The sequence below is a fragment of the Leuciscus leuciscus genome, assembly GCF_965113295.1.
Source record: "Leuciscus leuciscus genome assembly, chromosome: 22".
Lineage (NCBI taxonomy): Eukaryota > Metazoa > Chordata > Actinopteri > Cypriniformes > Leuciscidae > Leuciscus > Leuciscus leuciscus.
The window spans coordinates 36,022,158-36,049,739 of record NC_138746.1 but is presented as its reverse complement, the minus strand read 5'-3'; the positions used below and the strand labels follow the sequence as shown (position 1 = coordinate 36,049,739).

The 27,582-nt window shown below is 40.7% G+C and overlaps 2 protein-coding genes across 4 annotated transcripts in view; both read left to right on the top strand.

The window, feature by feature from the left end:
* Positions 1-8,894: 8,894 nt before the first annotated feature.
* On the top strand, positions 8,895-16,501 carry cutc (cutC copper transporter homolog (E. coli)). 2 transcript variants are annotated; one of them, XM_082153787.1, is made up of 9 exons: positions 8,895-9,073; positions 10,419-10,487; positions 10,613-10,672; positions 11,525-11,734; positions 12,773-12,808; positions 12,880-13,013; positions 14,505-14,532; positions 14,648-14,753; positions 16,195-16,501. In XM_082153787.1, the coding sequence occupies exons 1-9, from the start codon at positions 9,010-9,012 to the stop codon at positions 16,304-16,306; spliced, it is 819 nt and encodes a 272-aa protein (XP_082009913.1). In that variant the 5' UTR covers positions 8,895-9,009; the 3' UTR covers positions 16,307-16,501. The 2 variants fall into 2 exon arrangements, with proteins under 2 accessions (XP_082009913.1, XP_082009914.1); XM_082153788.1 differs by lacking the exon at positions 8,895-9,073 and adding an exon at positions 9,145-9,167 and having other exon boundaries at positions 10,418-10,487.
* A 10,549-nt stretch (positions 16,502-27,050) lies between these two features.
* The window catches only part of abcc2 (ATP binding cassette subfamily C member 2), a 41,513-nt gene continuing 40,981 nt past the window's right edge, over positions 27,051-27,582 (top strand). For both annotated transcript variants that reach the window (XM_082153751.1, XM_082153750.1), the window contains exon 1: positions 27,051-27,362. In XM_082153751.1, coding sequence (XP_082009877.1) covers positions 27,321-27,362 — 42 coding nt within the window. In that variant the 5' untranslated portion in view covers positions 27,051-27,320. The remainder of the gene's footprint in view (positions 27,363-27,582) is intronic.

The window sequence follows — 27,582 nt, the reverse complement described above, 5'->3', positions numbered from 1 at the left end:
AAAAAAAAAGCCTTAGCTGCTTTATATTTGTATTATTGTAGTTCCTTTAGTTATTAAAAACAATACTATTCCATTTAAATATTTACTATATTGGTTTAACCGAATGACCAAGGCCGGTTATACCGAATGACCATGTCTGCTGCCCTTGACATTATGAATATTTAAGACAATAAACAGACACAAATAGCTTCAAAAGCACATTTTATTGTTAATATAATAGGCTATTAATGTAAAAAGTACTTCAAACATTAAAACATTTTGATATTGGAATGAACATATAACTCGTGTCGCAAATTATATGAATTAAAACATTGAAATTTGGTAAAATTCTGTCAAAATTATATAATAATGTACTCTGCACATTTTCTATTAATAAAATGTTGGTATTTATTTATTCCAGATATGTACAAATATGACCAACATACATTGCTGTCATTCGATACAACCAGTAAGTCATTCGTTCTAACCAAAATTTCGGTTTAACCAAATGACTCTTTTGGTTATAACGAATGACAAAATCTTCACTCAATGCTAACAGGCTGATATCTAGCTGCTTAGCTTGTTAGTTAGCTAGCTAGCTACCAAAAGGACAATCAAACATTTTATATTTAGTAAAAGTTTTAAAATATTACAACATTATCCATGTTTTATAGCGGTTGTACCGAATGACCTGATATTTGGGGACATGTGTATGAGCAATTGAAAACATCAATTTTTCTAATAGTTAAGAGAGAGTTACTTTCTTTGCTTCACAACCATGCGGCCCTTTGCAGGTGTCTGAATGATGTCACATCCTGTCACATAATAATGACCACATGACTTGATCCAAAATGGAGCCCTTTATATTGGTTACTCTGAATGACATCAGTGAAAATCATTTTTCCGGACGTTCTTTCTCATAACAAAGCAACGACTTCTACACATAATTTTAATACCATTTTACACTATCTTGATATATAATGTTATAAAATCATGCCAGAATAAAAAATATATAAATTTATTACATTTTAAGATATTTTAATCACAAATGAAATTGCTGTATTGGCCCTCGGACGGTTAAACCGAATGACCTTTTGACACTTCAAAATCTTTAAAATACCTTTATATGTAGTAAAATATAATTAAAACCTTTTGGATTCAGTAAAAGAGATCAAGTTGTACTACCTTACATACTTTGGATGTTATATATTTGTTTTTGTATTATTATTAAGGCCTTTGGACAAAAAAATGACCCGTCACGTCATTGACCCACATACAAAACTCATAAAATGAAACGGTGTGACTCATGCAAGATGATTTCAAATATTACACAATTGTAAAGGTAAAACTTGTGAGCAATTATGATATTGTTGCATACTTGTATAATGTACTGTTTTTGTAGCTCTTACACTGGGTTATTATTGCTTAGCTTCTTACCTTTGAATGATTTTATTCTTATTGACTTTTGTTGTTGTTGTTCAGAAGAGGACGGAGTCTTTACACGAGCTTCAGAAACTCCAGCAATAACAACACAAGCCAATCTCACTCATCCAGAATCCCAGAATAACCAGTAGCGAGTGCAGCCTTACGGAGAGACTCAGGAAGAGTTTCTGAATGTTAGTGGAGACATTTCTGTAGTTGTTGTGGAGTTACATTGATCATCTCATCATCATGTTTAACTTCTCCACAAGTGTCCACAGTTCCTGAGGTGTTTATAAGACAGCGGTGACATGTTCTGGTCAATAGTGTTCAGTGCTCGTCTGTGCTCAACCACACAACAGTTTCAGGCTTTGCTGGATCTTTATCATTGTGTTAGAACTGGTCTCTGTTGTCGCTTGTGGAACCAAATGTCGGCTGGTGTGTGTAAACGTGCAGATTAAGGGCCGGTAATATTATAATAAGATCCTCTTCATACGTCAGAAGGAGAGCGAAATCTGATCAACTTATTTTTTGTCATGCTTGCAGAGAAAGGCTCACCAGAACACAGTTACTGGGTTTGACTTTTCCCGTGTTCAGGGTTGGTAGAATCACCGGGACCCCCTTTAAATTATCCCCTTTAAAAACGTTCTCCTTGGGTCCAGTAAGAGCGGCCATATGGAAAAGGTGGTTGCATCCATTTTCTCTAGTTTTTGTTTAATTCTTTCCTTGCATTAACATATTTCAAAAAATTCGCTACAGTTTCAAAAAACACAAGCAGAACAAGCACAATCCGCATTTACATCCGCATTTACATCCTCGCACTTACAGTCTTCTAACATTAATCATATAAAACTACACATTCTACACATCCGAGGAGCAACATATAGGAGAGACCATGATAACAGTCAGTTTATGTTCATTTGAGATGCAAGTCTAGATGGCAACAGAGACTTCATCAAGAAACTAATTATTTTATGTTTTATTGATAGAATTTTTTCCCTTTCTATCTCTATGTTCGTAGAGTGAGTGTTGCACTTTTGTTTTAACACGGCCAGTTAAACCACTTAGAAATTAGGGATGAAATAAAACTCTCATGCATGAGCACAAGCCTTCTTAGATTGCAGAAATCTGAAATACAGAGGATTTACAAGACTATGAGACATTTTAAATCTGGTTTAAAATCTGTGATCATGTAAATATTTGAATGAATTTTGGTTGTGGTTTGCTATTGGCTGATCTCATGTGAGTGACAGGTTGCCCCGCCCTCGTCATCAGAGAAGAGATGCTGCAAGAGGAAGTTATTCTGATTCAAGATTACCAGGAACATCAATTTACAAACACAGATAAATCATCTATCTATCTATCTATCTACTGTATCTATAAATTACAGGAACGTTTGTCTGTCTGTATGTATGACTGTTATTCGCATATCTCTCGAACCATTAGTCCGATGGATTTCAAACTTGACAGGTGTCTTGCTACGGGCATGAGTAAGTGCAGTGCCAAGTTTGACGTTGTTTGGATTAGAAATGTAAAAAACATTGTTAATTATATCGGTAAAAGAAGCACACACTGGCTTTTGCTGCTCTAGCCGCTGGCCACTCCCCCTCTCACACTGACACTGAGTGAGCACAGCTGGCCACTCCCCCTCTCACACTGACACTGAGTGAGCACAGCTGGCCACTCCCCCTCTCACACTGACACTGAGTGAGCACAGCTGGCCACTCCCCCTCTCACACTGACACTGAGTGAGCACAGCTGGCCACTCCCCCTCTCACACTGACACTGAGTGAGCACAGCGCAGGACCAGAGGCCACTCCCCCTCTCACACTGACACTGAGTGAGCACAGCTGGCCACTCCCCCTCTCACACTGACACTGAGTGAGCACAGCGCAGGACCAGAGGCCACTCCCCCTCTCACACTGACACTGAGTGAGCACAGCGCAGGACTAGAGGCCACTCCCCCTCTCACACTGACACTGAGTGAGCACAGCGCAGGACCAGAGGCCACTCCCCCTCTCACACTGACACTGAGTGAGCACAGCGCAGGACCAGAGGCCACTCCCCCTCTCACACTGACACTGAGTGAAGCACAGCGCAGGACTAGAGGCCACTCCCCCTCTCACACTGACACTGAGTGAAGCACAGCGCAGGACTAGAGGCCACTCCCCCTCTCACACTGACACTGAGTGAAGCACAGCGCAGGACTAGAGGCCACTCCCCCTCTCACACTGACACTGAGTGAGCACAGCGCAGGACCAGAGGCCACTCCCCCTCTCACACTGACACTGAGTGAGCACAGTGCAGGATCAGAGGCCACTCCCCCTCTCACACTGACACTGAGTGAGCACAGCTGGCCACTCCCCCTCTCACACTGACACTGAGTGAGCACAGCGCAGGACCAGAGGCCACTCCCCCTCTCACACTGACACTGAGTGAAGCACAGCGCAGGACTAGAGGCCACTCCCCCTCTCACACTGACACTGAGTGAAGCACAGCTGGCCACTCCCCCTCTCACACTGACACTGAGTGAAGCACAGCGCAGGACCAGAGGCCACTCCCCCTCTCACACTGACACTGAGTGAGCACAGCTGGCCACTGCCCCTCTCACACTAGGCTTGTTCGACTTCATACAGCTCTGCGCAGACCGATCGGCGGTTGACTTGAAGCAGTGCATGCCGGTTAGAAATTTTGTCCGACTTGATACAGCGCCGACGCCACGTGACTGTGACATATGACATCAAAGTACCGCGAGAGCATTTCGAGAGTAGCCGGAGAACTCAGCCAGCGCAGCTTCTCAAGAGCGGCTGCACTGGGCTGCAGGAGGGCTGATGACGACACAGCTGTCCCACGATTGGCCGGATTCACCGCATGACAACGATCACGTGTGTTTCGTGTTTATTCGAACACCCTTTAGTTACTCTAAAGCTCACAAATCAGTTTTTTATAACAGTAAACACTCTTTTCATGTCGTATGTTATATTGTGTCATGTTTATCAAATTAAAACTGATTAAAAAACGTATAGAGTCCACTTCATTAATAGTAGCCTAGCAATTATGTTGAACTGTATTCTTGTTCAAACAGACGCTGTATGAAGCAGTACATAAAGTAGGCCTATTGAATGAAAATGTCTCTGAAAATCTGTGTATTATTTGGCCAATATTACATTTATTTCACTTCAGCTGTGGTAAAGTACGCGAACACCACGTGAGCGGTCACTACGGGAACCAGAAAGTGTCCGACTTCACGTCTCCGTTTGCAGCTCCTCCCCGCCTGCACGCGGCTACTCTCGCCGATCGGTTACATCCAGCCGCAGCCGATGTCCAACACACCTATTGACACTGAGTGAGCACAGCGCAGGACCAGAGGCCACTCCCCCTCTCACACTGACACTGAGTGAGCACAGCGCAGGACCAGAGGCCACTCCCCCTCTCACACTGACACTGAGTGAGCACAGCGCAGGACCAGAGGCCACTCCCCCTCTCACACTGACACTGAGTGAGCACAGGGCAGGACCAGAGGACACTCCCCCTCTCACACTGACACTGAGTGAGCACAGCGCAGGACCAGAGACAGAGAGGGTCGAAGAAAGCAGCGGAGCTTAAGTAGCGTTTTCTCTGAGTTCACTGTGTATCCTGCTCCCTGAATCATCGCGCTTATTCATTTGTGGATGTTAACTGAGTCTGTAAGTCAGCTACACTGTTTACTTCTGAAAATTATATTTTATTCTGGTGCGCTTAACATTATCACTACTGTGTAATAGTAGCCTATGCTATTCACCAACTAAACATATCCTATTCGATACATTCAGTCTCTTTCACGGCCATCATTTGTAGTAGCCTATTCACAAACTGTTTGCTCAAGCATAGCCTGGTCTCAAAGCTAAGTTATTACTGTGTCATGCGCGTTGAAGTTAGCCTGTAATGTGATGTTGAATATGCTATGTTAAATAGTTGCCCTGCCTATTCAACAAGATAGCTCATGTAGGATATGCAGGCTTAAACGAGGTTAACTCTCCTCTTACCGATCGTGACGGCAAATCCCCATATCCTTACTGTACACTATACCACTTCATGAACTGTATACTACTGTCTACACTGCACTATATGTCATACTGTTTATACTGCACTACCTGTCTATACCATAGACAGTAAAAAAAGATGGACGACGCCCCTTCGCTCTCTTCCACTGGTGAGAAGAGAACTGAAGCCGCCAGTGTCCCGATATGGCGCTGACATCTTGGGACTTGAGTCTGCGCAGTAGCGATCTCGGGACCAGACCTGCGCAGTAGTGAGCAGGAAGTAAAGACGCGAAATCAACGCCCCGCCCTCACTCTCGCAGAATGCACTCTCCCTGCACTTTTTTTAAGTGGCCTATGTCTGCTCCATTCCTCCGTTCTGCTCCAATTTTGATGTCTGTTGATTGCAGTACGACAAGAGGCTTGTTCAAATAAAGTAAATACAATCTCCTCAGTATTCCGAAGATCCCGAAAAAAAGTCTGTTGGTTCTTCAGTGACTTTGCTCAGAGAACCTGTCAATCACAGCTGTCAATCATGACGTTACACCACCGTTTTATAGCATCGCGTAACTAACTAAAAACAAACTTATTTTAAAAACAGACACTTGAACTTACATCAGCGTGATAAAAACTACAGTAAATGAAAGAAACCACCTTCGGAAAAAAAATATTTGAAGTGTAATTAAATTGTTTAGTTGGTCTCACGTCCCGTTGAATAACATGGGGAGGCGGGGCTTATGACCTATACTAGGACCAGCCACCGGGGGGCGATCGAGACACTTTGGCTTCACTTTTCAGGGCTTGTGCGGTACGCTTGAGACAGACGGGTTGCTCACGTCACATCTACGTCATCAAGCTCAGTTTGAGTCTGCGCAGTACGCTCAGCCATCAGGAAGTGAATGCTTCTAATTGACTTAACTTTTCTCCGTTGAATCCAATGGGGTCGCTGTGTCCATTTCTTTTACTGTCTATACTGTGTTCACATTGCACTTTTCTGCATTTTTGCACTCCTGGTTAGACGCTAAAGCCTTCCATTGTCTCTATAATTGTAATATGCACAATGACAACAAACAAATGTAAACTCTTTTGTCTCACGTTACTAACGGTAAAAATAAGTTTCCATTAAATACGATACTTTATCATGAATAACATAAGTGTTTTTATATGTAAATAACATTCAGAAACTGTATTTGAAATGAAATGAATAAGGATTAATAAATAAATATTGATACAAAAAACATAAGAAGTTACGTTTATTGATTCTGACTGATATTTGACATGCACAACATGGACCGATGCACACAGCGGCGCGCTGTTTAGGACAGGTTCGTGTTAAAGATAGCCAGAGGTGGACGAAGTACACAACTTCCTTACTTGAGTGAAAGTACAGATACTACTGGTCAAATATTACTCCGTTACAAGTAAAAGTTGTAAAGACCTATTTTTACTTAAGTAAAAGTACAGAAGTACTCGTTTTTAAAAGTACTTAAGTATCAAAAGTAAAAAGTAAGTGTCAATGCATTGTTTTATTATTGTTGCATTGTTGTATGTAATACTTACAGTACCTTATGCCTCTGAATCTATGCCTGCACTTATATCAATATCACATTTATTTCTAGAACACAGTTCCAGTCGTGGGATTGAATGTGAGATTGAATAAGTCACTCAATAACGTCCACAATGGTTTCAGACACCCAAATGGCTGTTCCCTCAAATATTGCCCTATTTAAAGTTTTTGGCTTTTAGTATGAATATGTTAGCCTTACTGATATCTATAAGCTAGTGTGCTCCAAAAAAGTGACAAAATTCGCATTTAGAAAACCAAACCCAACGTTGAAAATGAAAATCAGGTTTATGTCAGAATCCAATGTCAGATTGACGTTGATCTCCAACGTTGGACATACGTTGTATTGTGGTTGAAAATGAAAATCGGGTTGACGTCAGAAACCAACATCAGTCGGGTTCTGACGTCAACCCGACTTTTATTTTCAATCAATATCCAACGTCAATCTGACGTCGGGTTCTGATGTCAATCAGATGCAGGGTTCTGACGTCAACCCGACTTTCATTTCCAACCAAAATGCAACCCCTGCAACCAAAATCATCCACTGACTGATGTTACTTTCTACTCGAGGACCTTGACAGAATTGTAGTGGAGTAAAAAGTACGATATTTGTCTTTCAAATGTAGTGAAGTTAAAGTAAAAAGTTTCCAGAAAAAATTATACTCAAGTAAAGTACAGATACTCAAAAAGTGTACTTAAGTACAGTACTCAAGTAAATGTACTTTGTTACTGTCCACCTCTGAAGATAGCCGCTAACAAGGTAATCTTTTCACATAATGTTCTCTCTCTTAAAATGTAAGCGAGTGTAAATGTCAGCATTATCATATATGTCTAAAGAATTGAAGTCTGTCAGGTAAAAGAAGAGCTTATTGATGCAGTTCAGTCTGTCTGATATTTTATTACAACCGTTACTCCTGATCGGAGGCTGCCGTAAATATTTAGTTTATATGTAGAGTTACGCTTCAACTAAGTTTAATGGTGCAACGCAAAAATATTTAGAAGTGCGTAAGTCGTAACTTAGTGTCCATTTACGTCAAAACTAGGCTAAGTTATAACTTACACACAGCTGGTGCAACCGGCCCCTGCTACCTGTACACAGATACCCAAATACATGTCACCTTATATCACCATTATAAATTGTTATGCAACCATATAGTTTAATTTTCCATATTTATTGTATGCCATTATGTCAGTATTTGCTTTCTACCATGCACAAATAAAAATGTCACTGAACGTTTGCTTTGCAATTGTAACAATGAGCACTCAAACACACCGAACCAACAATTACTAAAAACAGACACAAAAACGGATTTTGCACGGGCACTGCACTAGATCATACTAATAGCCACAAAAAAAATAAAAAAAATAAAAACTTTAATTTTGATTTCATGGGGACTTTAATGTTGTTATATTATTATCCTAATTAATTTTCAAAACTCTCAAAACTTTAGCAAACGTTCTGGCAAAGTTTTCTCAAAGTTGTGAACGAACGTTCTAATAGCGTTCATATAACTTTTAGTTATCTATAGTCTCTAATGGTGTTCACGATCTTTATCGTTCATGGAAAGTTTTAGCTGTATGTTCATTTTTCAAATGTTGCTACTTGTTTCCGAACATTCAGAGAAGATTAAAAAGTAACATTCCCAAAATGTTTGCAGAATGAATGGAATGTGTGCTTATAATGTTCGCATAACCAAGAACGTTTTTAAATATATAACAAATATGGGAACTTAACTTAATGGGAACGTTAGTAAAAAGTTATAAGAAGTTCAGTCTTTTGTTATAACTGTTTATGTCACTGATTAGTAAAAAGCGCCTAGACAGAGTTGTCCACACACACACACACACACACACACACACACACACACACACACACACACACACACACACACACACACACACACACACACACACACACTCACGAGCAGCAGAACGTCTGGTGATTTTACCCGAACTCTTAGCAAAGTAGCAAACTAGTTTAGTTTACAAGTCTCTGCACGTATATTACAGTATTTGCTGTATCTCGACATGTGTGAATCTCGCGAGAGTTTGTCAGTGAGAAACGCTTCCGGCGCTGGACGCTCGCGCGAGAGGTAACAGAGATCGGTCATTACATGTGAAACAAACACGAGCATTTCATGATTTCAGTAATAATACATTAACGTGACATTTAAGGAGGCATTGAAGTATGTATGGCATTTTAACACGCTTATATCATTTGCTTTTATTTGATTTTCCAAATGTTCCAAACCCCCATAAAGCCGTACAGTATGGCAGCTAATAAAGTAGTTTCAGTGCGACTGGTCTCTGATTTACCGAATGATTGTGGATCAGTGAATCCCCTCTCTCTCTCTCTCTCTCTCTCTCTCTCTCTCTCTCTCTCTGACGGCCGGTTAACACGATCTCTAGACTCCAATACTGAACTGACATTAGAGAGTCTGAGTCGTTGTGTGTGTCTAAACCCAGACACTTTTAACATCTATATACTGTCTGTGGTCTAAACCCAGCTAGCTAACAGTCATGTTCTGAAGCCCTAGTGGGAGAATAGTGATTGACAAAGTTTCTAAAATGTCTACTTTTCTTTTCGTGATTAAAACACTATTTAAAAGGATACGATAATGTTGATACAAACTTATTTTTACTCGCAGTTCAACGTTCTCTGAATGTTTATTTGTAACATTCCAAGAACGTTGGAATAGCAAAAGTCAACAACATAATAATAATTAATGATGTTGTTCTAAGTTGTTCTACCTTGATGTTGTCATTACAGAACATATTATATTGTAATATGTTTTATTTAGAATCCTATTTACAATTTTATGTTTCCATATGTATTGTGATTTTTTTTTTATAACAGTTCCTGTGTGAATACATACAGTCAGACCACAATTTATTCAGACACCTTCAACATTTCTCACAGTATCACAGTTTATTCGCTATAGTTTAGAAACTGGTAATAAAATATGAGCAGAACTCATTGATATTTGACTGGTTTTGTCCGTCCTTCTGTTAGACTCTCACACATGAATTATGTTGAATATCTGTCAGCTGTTAAATTTAACTACACAATTAGATAATACCAGTTTAGCTCAACCAATCACCAAGCAATGCTTCATTGTGTTCAGTCTGTGTGTAAAAAGAGCATTAGCAATTAAAGACAAAACACTTCAGCAAAAAAGTGTCTCAATCATTTTTGGTCCCAAATGTTTATGAATGTCACTGGTAGTCTCTGTATGAAGAGTGTTTGGGTATAATATGTCACAGTTTACTTTATTTTGCTCTCCTCACTTACATAAATTAACTATAGTGTCCTGATCACACTAGTGAAATGATATCTGGTGTCTGAATAATTATTGGTTTCACTGTAAATGCCAACTCTGCTCAGCTTGTGTGTCAGTTTTGCAGTGTAAAGCCAGCAGATGTGTGTGTGTTTCAGATGTGTGACGGTCTCCTGATGGAGGTGTGTGTGGACTCAGTCGAGTCAGCCGTAAACGCAGAGAGGGGAGGTACAAGTTCACACACATTCTTGAATATAGATTCATCAGATATTTTATCAGATTGGTGGCGTTGAACATTCCACATTTCTGTTGAGTGTTTTGTAAGTGTATCTTGTGTGTGTGTATGTGTTCAGGAGCGGGTCGCATCGAGCTGTGCTGTAACCTGCTGGAGGGAGGGACGACGCCCAGTACAGGTCAAGACTCACACACACACACACACACACACACACACACACACACACACACACACACCTGAGACTTCAATACCACATTCTGCCATGAGTTCAGAGGGGTTCTTTAAACCACAGACAATAAAGAGGACCTACTCTGTCTCCATGTTCATCTGTGTTTAGTGTGTAATGTTGCGGTTTGATCATGATAAAGCTCCAGTTCTTCTCTATATCAGTGTCAGTGTTTCTGAACTCCTGAAACGCCTCCATTGTAGTCTTGAGTTTCTTCCAGGAACGAACACGTCACAATATTCCTCAGTTAAATAATTAATACGCAGAATAAAGGGGCGGGGCCTGGTTGAGTTTGTTAGTAGTGTGTTAAACTGGTGGTTATGGTAAGGGGCGGGACATTTCCCAAACACATCGAAGCGCTCGACCAATCACAACACACTGCTCCAGCCGACCAATCACAACATGAAATTAATTAGTTAATGTAAACAAAGCTTTTTGAAAACACTCTCCAAAGTGGATCAATTTGAAAACGCTGTTTTCGTGTTGTATATGGACTGTGAAACCGGAGGAATTTAGAAACGTTGACGTAAGTTTAGTCATGTGACTCATATTGTACCAATAGATATTCATGTTTATACCGTATTGTTCACTTTCACACAGTTGCTAAAATATGTTCCTTCACACACTCTTCATATCACAGTCCTGCAAACATGACAGAAGATGTCCTTGTATTCGCTGTCCTGCGGTGAAACACCAGAGCAGTGTCAGACCAAACATAGAGTGAGTGAGAGCGATCTGAGAGGACGTCCCAGTGTTCGTGATGATCCTCAGTGTGTGTGTGTGTGTGTGTGTGTGTGTGTTCAGGTCTGCTGCAGGTGGTGAAGGAGAACGTGCGGGTCCCGGTGTACGTGATGATCCGGCCCCGTGGAGGAGACTTCATGTACTCGCACTGGGAGGTGGAGGTGATGAAGAGGGACGTGGAGCTGATGAAGAGTCACCGGGCCGACGGGCTGGTGTTCGGGGCGCTGACGGCTGACGGGCGAGTGGACACTGAGCTCTGCGAGGAGCTGATGGGTAAATCATGACCACAGCTTCACTGAAGCCTGAATCTCTGCGTTACTTTGGTCCGGACCAAAGAGGAAAAGTCGTTTTTTAAGGACTGATGAATGAATGGATAGATCAATGGATGAATGGAATGATGGATGAATAGATGAAAGGAATGATGGATGGATAACTAAATGAATGGATGAATGAATGGAAGGATTGATGAATGGATGGATGGTTGAATGGAAGGATGAATGAATGGATGGTTGAATGGATGAATGAATGGATGGATGAATGAATGAATGGAAGGATTGATGAATGGATGAATGAATGAATGGAAGGATTGATGAATGGATGGATGGTTGAATGGAAGGATGAATGAATGGAAGGATTGATGAATGGATGGATGGTTGAATGGAAGGATGAATGAATGGATGGTTGAATGGATGAATGAATGGATGGATGAATGAATGAATGGAAGGATTGATGAATGGATGAATGAATGAATGGAAGGATTGATGAATAAATAAATGGATGGTTGAATGGATGGATGAATGAATGGAAGGATTGATGAATGAATGGATGGTTGAATGGAAGGATTGATGAATAAATAAATGGATGGTTGAATGGATGGATGAATGAATGAATGGAAGGATTGATGAATGGTTGAATGGATGAATGAATGGATGGATGAATGAATGAATGGAAGGATTGATGAATGGATGAATGGTTGAATGGAAGGATTGATGAATGGATGAATGAATGAATGGAAGGATTGATGAATAAATAAATGGATGGTTGAATGGATGGATGAATGAATGAATGAATGGAAGGATTGATGAATGGACGAATGGTTGAATGGATGAATGAATGGATGGATGGAAGGATTGATGAATGGTTGAATGGAAGGATTGATGAATGGATGAATGAATGAATGGAAGGATTGATGAATAAATAAATGGACGGATGAATGGAAGGATGGAATGTTATATGTTGGAATGTGACCATATCATGTTTTAGTAATGCATATATTTATATATTTATGCTTCATCTCTGCTCTCTCCACAGCGGCGTGTCGACCTTTACCGGTTACATTCCACAGAGGTAAACCTGCAGTTATTGAACATGATGATGAATGTGTAATAAACATCAGTAACAGGTCGTGTGTCCTCCAGCCTTCGATATGGTCCACGATCCAGTGGTTGCGCTGGAAGCTGTGGTCTCGCTGGGCTTCGAGAGGATTCTGACCAGTGGTTGTGACAGCTCTGCTCTGGAAGGCTTACCTGTGATCAAACGACTGGTGGAACAGGTGACACACACTCTAAGATAAATTCACATTTCTTTTTTAAATATTAGCAAAAATCGATGCTGTATGTAACGTTCTCCCTCTACTAAAGCATAAAAATACCATAATATGTTTGCATATATTGAGGAATCATGCTGAGTTCACACTAGGGCTGTCACTTGAAAAAATCCTGTTTGATTTTTGAGACATGAGTGTTCATTGAATCGATTGTAAAATTGATTTTCCATGTCTAAAGACGTTTCCATTTTAAATGCCAAATATAGGCAAATCCACGGACAACTAACAGGCATTAGGATGAACGTAAAGAGGGCGCTTGAGACGCGCACAAGTCAGCAAATATTCCTGATGATTTATAGGCGTGAAGTTTCGTGCACAATGACAAACAGGAGTGCAACATTCTCGAAAGACAATAAGCAGAGTGGACTGCCATAACATCACTGACAAACATCACTGCAGGATTCAACATGGCTGCGTTTACCATTAGACATGTCAAACAAATTACGCCTGCGTAGGCGATTGTAGACCGTAGCCCGAATCTGTGTCTGTATGCCTGAGACTGTCTGAATACCGGCAGAATTCACAGTTTTGTAGTAAAGAGACACAGAAGTATAATCTGCTGTTATGTGTGTGTGTGTCAGAGTCTGCAGTCGCTGTGTGACGCGTGTTCGCTGCGGGCGTATCGTGACGAGCTGGATGCGCTCCGTTTTTTCGTCCTATTTTCGTTTTCGAAACTTGTGTTGGTTGGTCCGATCGATTGTGCAATCGGTTTTCGAACGTGAAGTGACAGCCCTAGTTCACACACTCGCTTCTCTGAAGAACACTTCTTCAGTCAGTTATTTAACTTTGAGATGTGTGTTTCCAGGCTGGAATGTTGGTTATTGTTTTGATCTGTGATTCTGCACGTTGCACAATTTACCAATTTCCATGGTCCATTGCGCTCGTTCCTGTTGCGTGTCCTCAATCTGGCAACCCGTGTGAGGCTGGAGAAATGACGGTCTCCCATATTTTTTATTTGGACTGCAGTATCTGTTTCAACCACTAGCTGTCATTCTTACTAAGAACACTCACTTCCTCTAGCACCTTTAATGTTAGAGGAAAAAGATACTGTATTGTCTCCTGTGTCCACAAGAGGGCGCGAGCGAGCAAATATAAACCAAATCAAATCATCATGGCTTTTGCATTCGAATGTGCTTTTTAATTATTTTTTTTTACGAATATTCGAAATTCAAATTTTTATTTGACAGCCCTAATGAAGACGTTCAGTAGAAGGTATAATTTATGCATCAGTTCAGTTTCATCCTTTGATGGCCATCGACCAGAGGCATGAAGGCTGTCCCAAAACGCACAAGACGGTCATAGAGTGGCTTTAAGTGCGCTGAAAATGTTGTGCACTGAAGTTATGAATTGATATTTTGACTTGTTTGCATTATATTAATTTTCCTTTTATGACAAAACGTTCCAACTGTTATGCATTTTCTCTCTTCACTCTAATAGGCAAAAGGCAGAATAGCAATAATGCCAGGTATGTTAAATCTAGTTCCTCATTAATAACACCTGCAGTGTCCAGACGAGCTCCTGCTGATGTGTGTGTGTGTGTGTGTGTGTGTGTGTGTGTGTGTGTGTGTGTGTGTGTGCAGGCGGGGGGATCACCGAGAGAAACCTTCAGAGGATCCTCGAGGGCTCGGGCGCTCAGGAGTTTCACTGCTCCGCTCGATCCAGCAAAGACTCCAGCATGAAGTTCAGGTGTTCATCTCTACTCTCTCTGTCCACAACAACATTCAAAGGCCCGAGTGTTGCTCTCAAAGCTTGATCTATGGACACTCCTAGTGTCTGTAACGTAAAATAAGTGGCCTAACGTGATAAAATTTTTTACAATTGCATTTTAGGAGAAGTTTTAAGAGCTGAATGTTCTGAAGACCAATGAATTTAAATGTTTTTTCCAGTCATTTGTGATAAAGATTAAGGAGAAGGATTGGTTACACTTTATTTTAAGGTGCCACTGTCCATGTTACGGTGTTATTATGTATTTAAGCACTGAGTGAGTAATAATATTTAGATACATGTGCTTACTATAGATTTGGAGTTAGGATTGGGGTTTGGTTTAGGGTTAGTTACATGTAATTAGGCCTCATTTATAGTTATTACTACAGTAACTGCATGTAACGTGTAACAAGGACACTGTAAAGGGGTTACCGAAGGATTTTAAAGATTTCTACCCGATTAGCATAACTACACAAATGTATCGGAAACACTGTACAATAAGGTTTAATTTGTTAAGATTAGTCCCTTAAAATTCATCTTTAATAATCAAAATTACATATTCAAACATTTTTTTCCTTGAAAATAAGTTTTTCATGCCTTAAAATATCTTGAATGTAACTCGACACCCTTGCCTCATTTAGTATGTGCGGTTCTATCAATATGCAAATGAGCCCCGCCTCCACTCACTCACCCCCTCAGCTCAGAGATCCACTGGTTGACGATCACACGTTGATCTGATTGGTTACAAGGTAGTTTGTGACGTCAGAAACACCAGCGATTTCAAAGCGTGTGTTTGAGACTGTCTTTGGTTCACTGCAGTTTTAAGGAGGAAATACTCAGCAATGGTGTCGACTTATGAATCTACACATGCTTTGTCTTAAAGCAGATTAAAAACACCACATAGACACATAAACTACATTAAAAGCTGGATTTACACCACAGAGGGACTTTAACTACTTTAGTTTACATAAACTAACAATGAACAACAGCATTTATTATTCTTAAATGTAATCTCAGCATTTACTAATACATTTTAAATATCAAAAGTTGTATCTGTTAACGTTAATTAATGCTCTGTGAACTAACATGCAACATTTTTATTAACTAACTTAAAGGTTAATAAATGCTGTAAAATATATTGCTCATTGTTAGTTTATGTTAGTTAATTAATGTTAACAAATGACATCTTATTGTAAAGTGTTACCAATATCTTCCTTATGGCGTTTAAAGATTTTTATTCATTTACATTCAACTATTCCAGGTCTAGAAATCACAATTTTAAAGTTTCACTATCTCTTACTACATCCAGGTTTTCTAAGATTGTGGGAACTGTTGTTGAGAGGTTGAATTATCTTGAAGTTTAGTTGTTTTAACTTATTTTAATGCTTTGTAAGGACTCTTTGTGTGTATTGTTTCTCTGTAGGAATTGTAATGTCAGTATGGGAGGCTCTCTGTCCGTACCAGAATATGCAGTAAAAGTGGCCGACGTGACTAAAGTACGAACACTGAACGCCATCGCGAGGAACACACTCTAGTGTCCGCGGAGAACCCTTCAACACTCCTGTACAGTGACACGAGAGCCAAACTCTTCTACTTCTTCTTCAATAAGGAAATTACTGTGAAACTGCTCTGTAACGGTTTAACACGACAGTTTTAGATGTCAAGATCAGCGTAGCTTTTGACGTTGTGATGATTTGCAGGTGTGAAATAAAATCTCCCCATACTTTTGATTCTCTTTGTAAATAGAAATGTTCTCGCACTCTTGATGATGATGATGATGATGATGATGATGTCACAGTGGCCACACAACACATCGAGGCAATCACTTTTTTGGTTGTTACCTAGAAATGATTGACTACAAACTGTACAGAGGTGTGTGAACATAACTAGATGTGAATTATATCAGACCAGATTAAGTCTGTGTTCAGACTTGGCTGGTTTGGTTGAATGAAAACGACATCTGGTGCGACAGCTCTGTTAGTGTGGATCATTTGAATAAATGTGAACGCTGCCAACAAGCGGACCGAGACCTTTTCAACTTCCAAACGAACTCTGGTACAGTTCGACTGAAATGTGAACTCAGACCAATAACCAAAAACAGGACGTGATGTCTCAAGACTTGACCCTAAAATGTACACTGGCAGCGTCCAAAATCACATCCTGAACCTGCACCTACCTTCACATACTGAAGGTAGGTGCTTATTTTGAATAAGCTGGGGGAAAAGAGGAAAGCAGCTCTAACTAACGTTACAAGCCTATCAGAAGCAGAGCAGGGCGGGTCCTGGCGACACAGTGTGATTGAGATCTGTACTGCCGTGAAAAGGCAAAAGACCGTAACTTGGTTTTTGTTCGAAAATGAGTTATTTTTGGCACATTCAAGACCTCCTTTATCATGTGGATGAGTATCTTGAGTCAATTCCGTTGTTTTTTCAAGAAAATAACGGGTTGTCTTAACAGTAACTTCCAAAAGCCCATGAGAACCCAATGCAGAACACCCTAACGGAACGCTCAAATGGAGTTACGGGACTCTGCCTTTGTTTAGCCGCGCGTCAATATGAAGTTACTCATCATCAACTTTATTTTCCAGACTCATGGTCCATTCAGAAGGCACATAACATGCAACATACATTAAAAAGAGAAAGATAAACATATACAAAGAGATAAAAACAGAAGAAACTACAATACGGCATTCCTATGAAAGACACTTATACCAGTGTTTCCATAGTATGCCACTAATCCCAGGATTTACTAGCAGCATAACAATGCTGTTCTGGGAGTCGTTCAGGCGACAAATGAATTTGTAGATGAGTCTCCTCAATAATGCCTGAAAGGTGCTGACCCCTGCATTACAAAACAGGTCATCTGCACTAGAGCACCTGGGTTTGTTGAGCAGTATCCTCATACAGTCATTATAAGCAACCTTAAGCTTCTGCATTCTTGCCTTTTTAAACTTAGTCCATAAAGGAGTGCAATATGCTTTAAACAGGCTAATTTTGACGTCATCCGTGCACATGTGGAATTTTCTTACCAGCATGTTAGCTTGGGCATATAATATGCAACGCTGCCTGTATATATCCTCATCATCAGATAACCGATCTGTAATGTAATGACCCAGATATTTAATTTTATTACAGACACTCATCACTTGTCCTGACAGATAAAAGTCTGGAAAACAAAGATCTTTGTCCACTTTTGTCCTACATATCAATACAGCACTCTTTTTGGCATTATACAACACATCATATTTTCTCCCCATATTCAGAGCAGATATTCAGTAGCTGCTGAAAACCAGCACTGCTGGGAGAGAAAATGGCCAAATCATCAGCATAAAAAAAATTATTAACCAAGGTGTTGCCAATCATACAACCTGTTTTGCATCTTGATAATTGGTTGGATAACTCATCCATGTATAAGAGAGCTGGTAAGAGTAGCCCCCCTGACGTACGCCATTACTTACCCCAAAGGAGGCAGACACAATATTACCCCATTTAACCTGCATACTCTGGTTGGCATACCAGTAAGCCAGGATTCTTATATTGCTGTCAGGGGCACCCCCTTTGGCTTAGTTTTTCAAATCATCAATAAACCCATTTATCATGGATGAATTCTGCCTTATGTACCCATGTGTTGCCTCCTTCAAAGAATAGATACACAAATCAGTACCCAACTTAGCTTTAAAGACAAATTTCATTGCTGTTGTCTTCCTATTGTGTCTGTCACCTTTGTGGGTGTGACTGACTCATTCAACATCGAAGCCGATTGTAGCCTTGGAATTAAGCCTTTTCCCCGTTATTATTTGATTCATGGGACCGGACACCAGTTATCTTGCCAAGGAAAATCTTTACTCTTATATATGTCAGGAGAGAAACTTGAGAAGATGTTGTATTCACGCCAGGTCTATGCGTTTCCGTGTTTCTCTGTCATAGTACAGTAAGATCGAAATTATATACACAACTGAGAGACTTTACAACTGAAGAGTGATCTATAATGCTTACTGTAGCCTGAGGAGCAGGCCATTTTGGTTGCAAGGCCCGCTCACCCTCCGACACGCATTAGCGGGGCTGAGGCCTCTGAGCTTTAGTGCTTAGATTTTTTATTTCAAGAAACAAGCAAGCATTGGTTAGCAATGCATAGCGTAGTCGGCATGGCATAGTCGCCTCTGAGCTTTAGTGCTTACATTGTTTGTTAGTTTGAGAACAAGCAAGCATTGGTCAGCATGGTGTAGTCGGCATGGCGTCCCCATAGTGTCAGAAGCTGACACTGTGTAGAAGTTCCCTCGAAAGGGAACATCTATGGTTATAGTATGTAACCCCGGTTCATTGAGAAAGGGTACGAGACACTGTGTTTTCCTTTTTCTCAGGCGCCCTTCTCTTATGCTGGGCCGCACCCTACAACGTCATCGCACTGCATCGTCCACTGTAGGGCTGCACGATTAATCGTATTTTAATCGTGATAACGATATCAGTCTCCCACGATTAATTAACCATAATTGTCGCGATATCAATATGTAAATACCAAGCACAAAATAAACATTGTAGGGTTGCAAACCGTTTGTTTTTCTTATGGGTTGAGAGTGTACGGATGATCAACTGCGTCACATGTCTCACGTGGCGGTGTTTAGATTTCAAGCGCACTCTCATGGCTTGCAGAAGTTGGCGTCACGCGATAAGCTTACAGTCATTCAGCTGAAACAAAGATAATGGCAGAGCAACAAGATGAAGGTGAAGAAGTGCGTTCGTTAGTTCCCAAAAAGGAGTCATACTCCATTGTTTGGAAGTATTTCGGGTTCAGTGAAAGTGATGTTGATCAGGGTCCTATGCAAACTGTGCTCCTGTTCCGTACAGACGTCGCAAGGTAACACAACAAACCTCGTCAACCACCTTAAAAGCCACCATAAAGTACAATATCAAGAATTTCAAAGGTTGAAGGCACAAAAAGCTGCAACCACAAAAAATCCCAAGCCTTCCACAACACAGAACAACAATAACGGGGACATTGCTCAATGCAATACCATATCCGCCTTGCTCGCAAAGACACACGGAAATAACAGAGGCGATCACGTTTCATTTAGCTAAGGATATGTGTCCAATAAACACCGTAAGCAATGAAGGGTTTAAAAAAATGATTGCCACACTTGACAAAATATACAGCATACCCTCACGCAACTATTTTTCTAAAGTTGCTTTGCCTGGGCTGTATGCGAGAAACATACTGGAAATAAAAAAAAGAGAAATCCGCAGTGTTGAATATTTTGCTGCCACAACCGACCTGTGGTCAAGTAGAACTGCGGTGCCGTATCTGAGCTTGACAGTCCATTTTATTGACAGCGAGTTTGAAATGAAAAGCAAGCTTTTGCAAACTTCGTTTTTCCCACAAGACCATACAGCGGAATATATTGCAACAGGCCTCTAATACCCCTTTTCCACCAAGGCAGTGCTGGTGCCGGTTCGGAGCCAGTGCCAACTCGCGAACCAGTTCTTTGTGTTTCGACAGCCAAAGAACCGGTTCTCGGCCAGGAAAATTGGTTCCAAAGCGGCACCAACTCTTTGCTGGACTAGAACCGTTCTTTTACCACGTCATGCTTACGTCGGGGGCTGGGGGCGGGGTTATTGTCGAACTTCTTCTCGAATGTAACCTCCGTCTATAGTAATCCAGACGAGCAGCACAAATGTGTTCTAAACGTCTTCTTCTGACCCCAATATAGGATCGCAAAGCCTGGAGAAACATTTGCAGAAAGATGATGTAGTCCGCCATTGTAATTGTTATGCTTGAAGTTGGCGCAAGCGTTTCTGGGAAAGCTAAGACGTATGGCGACGTACACAGTGACGTAACGACGTCGTTCGCTGGGCTCTCCAGACAGTGGAAAAACAAACAGGTTCTGAGAAGGTTCGCAAGTTGAACCAACTTTGAACCAGCACCAGTTCCGAACCAGATCTTTTTTGGTGGAAAAGGGTTATAAGAAGTGATTTCTGCATGGGGTTTGCTTGAGGAAAGATTCGTCTGCATCACAATGCAGCTAATATGATCCGGGCAGCATCTCTGAATAACTGGACGAAACTACATTGCTTTGGACACATACTTCATTTAGCTATTGGTAAGTTGTTTTAACATTTCCCCTTAATATAGTATAAATAAACTATTTCGCCCATTTTAAAGACGCATTTTGTACTTTTTCCGATATTACAGCGACACCTAGCGTCACACAGTATATTCAGCATATTCTGCCAAATAGTCCAATTAACGTTACATAGATTTAAAAGTTTAAAATAAAGCGAGCGATATTTGGCTGATTGTACAATACTATATGTGAATGTATGTGCACCCAGCAGAATTTAGAAAAAGGCAGTGTTTACTGATAAAGAGTCTGACGTAGGTGTACATAATTTGTAAACATTTAAAAAAAAAATGTCACATTAAAATAATGTTCTATTTGTTAGCATTAAAATGTATTAGGTATCATGAGCTAATGATAAGTAATGAATCTGGATCATAATTTAGTATTTTCGTTCTTTGGTCATGTTAATGCATTAACAAATATAATTGTGTTAAAATACCAAATATTTATTTCTGTTTAAAAGTTTTGCAATAAACAAACAAACAAAAAATGTTAAATGTACTTATAGTTAAACAACAAAAATATTTTAAATTAACACATTTGGGCCTTTTACTGTTTTTACTTGTAGACTTCATTTGCCTTGGCTTGACAATGTTTTTCTTACAATTGTTTTTCTGCAGAGAATGCTGTGAAGGATCCAAGAATTGACCGGGCTGTGGACCTTCTCCTACAGCTGGAAGCGTAAAGGGAGTTTTTAGCAGCACAAAAGGAGCTAAAGCTCCCTGAGCATTCACTGAAAACAGAGTGTCCCACTGGGTGGGGATCACGTCAGGCCATGATAGAGAGAGTCACTGAGCAGCAGAAGGCCTTTGCTCATGTCCTGTCCTCTGACAAGAAGTCCCGGCATCTTATCCCAACATGGCAGGACATGGACGTGCTAGAGGCGATCAACAAATCCCTGGAGCCTCTAGTTGAGTTTACAGATGCACTGTCTGGTGAGAACTACGTCAGCGTGTCATTTGTAAAGCCTAAAAATTTGATGAAGTTCTTCATCTTTTCAACTCGTCAGTCTTGAAAGTTAAGGATGATGATACTGACCTGTCAAGAGCAATAAAGTCTAGAATCTTGGAGTACCTAAATTAAAAATACAGTGACCCACAAATCCAGGCTCTGTTGGACATGGCATCGACTGTAGATCCACGTTGATGAGATGAGTTACACCGCTGAAGACAACAAAACATCAATACAGGCCAGACTGAAATCCGAGATTAAAGCTGCCGTCGGCAACATTTTTTTGATCATATTCAGTGTAATCGACACTATAATCCGACAGAACAACATAAATAAGGTGGTTTTAGAAAAAAACCCGAGCTTCTAACTCCACCTGGAGCGTGTTATTTGTTTTGCAAAAATCCAGCGCTCCCGCTTCATCAGGTCCAATCAGCGCAGGGGGGTGTGAGATCTGACTGTCAATCACAGGTCGTGCACACGCCACAGATCCCCCCTCACTCGCGCACGTTAATATCACATGCACACGCCACGCATGAAGTTCGCCTGGAGATTGCATGAAGCGTGATGGCGGAGAGAAAATCTACTAACAAGCTTCCAATTCCTCGGTTATTGCTATCTATGGATAGCCAGGGCAGCCTACCTCCGAGTCCATGGTGTTGATAGATGCTGAAGAGACGGACGCGTTCACAGAAAATCAGGTACACACACGCACAGTGACGCACTGACGAGCACGACCTCGATGGGAGGGTGCTCGCTGGTAGTGGGGAGGGGCATGAGAGTTGTAAACATTCAAAATTTTGGCTAATCGACCCAATCTGCCAGACTTGCCGACGGCAGCTTTAAGACTGAGGCAGTGACGGTAATAAAAAGACTGAAGTGCTGCACTGTGATCGATATAGTGATTTGAGACTCCTAAATTTGTTTTTATATTCTCTTCTTATGTGTGTAGAGATGCCTTCCCCAGAACCACCAGAAGAAGGAGGATGCTGAAGCTGGATGTGCTCCAAAGAAAAAGATGACGTTAGGAAGCTACTTTAAAACTGCTGAACAAGCCTTGCCACCTAACAACCAGGAACTAAGGCCTCGTTTACACTGCAGGTCTTGATGCCCAATTCTGATTTGTTACCTTTATCCGATTTTTTTTACCGTCCGTTTACATGTTCTTTCAACTGTGACCCATATCCGATTCACGTGTTTACACTTGCCATACTATCTGAAACATCACACATGCTTAAAGGGATAAATTATCTTGCACAGATGGATGGATGCGAAATATGCTTGATGCTAACTCTGCGATATGCGAAGATCTCCAAACATCACCATGATTTTGAGGCGAAGGAGGACGAAAAGTGCCATCATTGCACATTATGCTTCAGTTATTGTGTGTGAGAGAGATCTCAGGACTGGTGGGAGCAGATTGGCTTTAAATATTGGCTTTAACGAGGAGCAGTGGGTCCGAAATTTGGTTGTGTACGACAATATGTTGTGTCAACATTTGTCCACATTCCTCTCCTACAATGACACAACGTTTCGTCGGGCCATCCGTCCCTTTGCAGAAGCGCGTCGGGGTTTCTCTCGTCATTAAACCGCGGAGACGTTGCCTAATGCCTCAGAAAACCCGATCTGCCTGTTTACATGACAGTCGCATTGGCACATATCTGATTTATATCTGATTTATTTCCACATATGAATGAGGACTGAAACCGATCTCGAAATATCCGAATGCATGCGTTTTTTTCCTTTTTCCATAGAACACATCCGATCTGTGTCACATATGAGCAAAAAATCGGAATTGGGGCACATTTCACTGACAGTGTACACGAGGCCTAAGTGTAGCTTGTGAGCTGCAGACTTATTTACAGTCATGCAAACTGGATAGTGAGGGGGACCCACTAAAATGGTGGAAGGAAAATGAAAAGGTCTACCCAAGGCTTTCAAAAGTGGCAATTTAAGAAATACTTCTGCCACAAGTTCTCCTTCAGAGAGAGCTTTTAGTGCCGGAGGGTAATGTTGTTTCTTGTTTGCGGTCCTCCTTAAAGCCAGATCATGTTGACAGACTTGTGTTTCAAGCCAAAAACCTGTAACATGTCATGTATGCACACATACATACATGTTGTAACGGTCACCAGCTGGAGTGCCCTTGAGAGCCACCAGAGGGCACTCCACACTAGACTATTGTCACTCCCTCACAAACTACATTTCCCATAACTCACTGCCTGGACTCATCATCACTGATTACATTCACCTGTGTCTCATTACCCTGTTCGTCTCAGCCTATTTATACTATGTTCACTCATTCAGTCACTGTGAAGTTTTGTATGTTGTTGCACTGGATTTCTGAGCGTTTTCCCTGGTTTCATGTCTCTTGGTTCTGTGGATTACGCTCTTGCCTCTGACCCTGTCTGGTTTGTTTGTTTGTTTGTTTGTTTGTTTGTTTGTTTGTTTGTACGGCCTACCTGTGTTTTGACCTATTGCCTGTATGTTGGGTTACATGTCTGGATTGGCCCTTAATTAAAGCTGCATTTGAATCTCAACCTTCGTGTCTCAGAGCAGTTCGTAACACCTGTAAGCCTATCGTAGGATAGGAAAAAACCTGAATAATTAGTTTTTCACATTGGAGTTTTATTCTAATTTTATTTTATTTCCATTTGGCATGTAAAAGAGGCCCACTTATATTTTCACCTGAGTTAAACATTTTCATCAGAAGTTTCAATACAGTGACTTGCAGTATTAATGTTCTGTTTATAATGCTTTTATATATATATATGGCTGTAAAATGCAATAAAAATACTTAAAGGACAAGTTCGGTATTTTACACTTAAAGCCCTGTTTACAGATCGTATCTGATGAAATAGAACGGTTAAGATTAAAATTTGGACACATGCTCCTGTCCCGAGAATTTTAGGTTTATTTCGCTTTTGTGGACCTATTTTGCCAAACGCATCACACCCGTGATTCTTCCGTTGAGAGCTTGAATAATAGACACTCCAGCCCAGTTGGTGGCGATAATGCACCTTTGCCAATTGCAAGCAAACCACGGGCATTTCATTGAATACACAGAAGAAGCAGAAGAAGAAGCGGCGGAGTAATACCGTAAAGGTGCTGCGGTCTCACAGCACGTCCTATTAAGTCAATGGAGTTGGACAAAAACTACGATAAAACCTGTTGGAATGCATGTTTTTCAGCGATTTTTGAGTGAACATATCAGTGAACACCCCCTGACCACTCGGTGAGTTTCACGTCTTTGTAAACGAAAGTTGAATGTGTTTTTAGGACGGAATCTTCCAGTGCATATAGACAACCATTGTGGGGGTGGTGGGGGGAAGCGAAATAAACCTAAAATTCTCGGGACAGGAGCATGTGTCCAAATTTTAATCTTAACCGTTCTATTTCATCAGATACGATCTGTAAACAGGGCTTTAAGTGTAAAATACCGAACTTGTCCTTTAAGTGAAAGAAAAGTTCTTAACTAACAGAATAATCGTGATTATTAATCATGATTAAAATTGTACAAAATAATCGTGATGATCATTTTTCTTGTTATCGTGCAGCCCTATGGGGTGTTTGTACACATGCTTCAGACACTGGTTTCGTGAGGTGTGGATTCGTGTCCGCCGTCGACACAGCATCTGCTTCCCTTTCTCTCGGACCCGGGTTACATGCGTAACGTAACCGTAGGCGTTCTGGCTCAGCAGATACAGCACTTATATGACCAGCAGATACAGCACTTATATGACCAGCAGATGAAATCACTAATTGTTTAACAGTAGGAAAAAATATTTTTCATTAGATAAACAATTATGAAGCAAAATGCTGTGTAATTGTCATTTTGCCTGTCATGCTGATGTGTCCTTGAATCATCAATGACTCACAGCACACACTGTATCTTATCCTGACAGATGTAATGATTAACTGTAAACATTATCAGTAGGCAGAAGATCACAATGTGAAAAAACACCTGTCTTACAGTATTTTGAAGAATTTAGGTTATATTTTATGCATATACATTGCCTATATGTTTTTCTTCATACTCTAACCCTGGTTTGGGATCAATAGTCTTGTGTCAGCTTTGAATTTAGACAGCATTTAGTGCGATGTTTTCGTTGTACAACATAAACCTAATCTAATCTATAAAGCAAGAATGTACAGATAATTATTAATTTATTTATTTGTGTGTGTTTACTTTAGCAAGTACCTTGTCTTAAGTTCACGTTGTTAAATTGTTGCAACTTTTGTGGGATTAAAAAATATCCTAAATAAATTAGATTACATTTTTATTTTTATTTTTTTAAATAAATGTTTTGGTTATACTTTATTTTTGATATTCCCCCTGTAGACATTCTTTAGACTATAAATAATGTTTACAACTAACTCTCATTAGAGTATTAGTAGACTGTTAGGGTTAGTAGAATAAGTTAACCTGTAGTTGCAAAGTTACTTACAGTTAGTAGAAAGACTGTTGGTGGACCATCAAAATAAAGTGTTTGCAATGTTTTAAATCAAACAAATTGATAGTAATTTCATGATTATAACTATAATATGTTTGTTACATAAGACTGGCCATAAGTAGCCATCCTTTGTTTATCTTTCTTTAATGATTTTAGAATGGCAGGAAACCCTACCTACAACAACACAAGCAAGAGAAAAGAAAACGGAAAAGCTGTTTCCTATCGTGTGTGTGTGTGTGTGTGTGTGTGTGTGTGTGTGTGTGTGTGTGTGTGTGTGTGTGTGTGTGTGTGAGTGTGTGTGTGTGTGTGTGTGTGTGTGTGTGTGTGTGTGTGTGTGTGTGTGTGTGTGTGTGTGTGTGTGTGTGTGTGTGTGTGTGTGAGTGTGTGTGTGTGTGTGTGTGTGTGTGTGTGTGTGTGTGTGTGTGTGTGTGAGTGTGTGTGTGTGTGTGTGTGAGTGTGTGTGTGTGTGTGTGTGTGTGTGTGTGTGTGTGTGTGTGTGTGTGTGTGTGTGTGTGTGTGTGTGTGTGAGTGTGTGTGTGTGTGTGTGTGTGTGTGTGTGTGTGTGTGTGTGTGTGTGTGTGTGAGTGTGTGTGTGAGTGTGTGTGTGTGTGTGTGTGTGTGTGTGTGTGAGTGTGTGTGTGTGTGTGTGTGTGTATATGTGTGTGTGTGTGTGTGTGTGTGTGAGAGAGTGTCCATCCCTCCCCCTCCTCACATGTACATAACCATGGTGCATCTGGACTTTAAACTGGTGAGTAATGAAAACTGAATAGTAATCTCTGGGCTGTTTCTTTTTCAACAAGTGGGGAAAGGTTAAATGTGTAAGTATTTGTTCTGTCACAGCGGACGCTCTGAGACGACACCGCCACTCAGCTCATTCAGCCGGTGTGGGGGACCTCTCTCAGAAGACCAGAGTTCAGGTTAGGAAGAACAGCACAGATCAACTCGAGGTTTATGTGACGGTTCCACAAGAAGAATAACTTCAGTGGAAGAGAAGCGTTGTCTGTGTTTGCTGCTGGTCAGTGGGATGGAAGAAACATGTCTGCTGCTTTAGAGAAATACTGCGGCTCCGTTTTCTGGGTGAGTTTCTTCAGCTTTTCTAAGTTCTGAATGATAATACAGTCAGATTCTACAATACAACAGGCGAAAGTCATGGGAAATTCATAAAAAGAGAGACCAAATTATATTATGTTGCTGGGACGCATCAGAATATGACCTTGCTTTATGCGTTCTACACAAAATGCAGCCCGGTACGAATTAAACGTTTTTAATTTATGATTATTTTGTAAAAGATTATTTT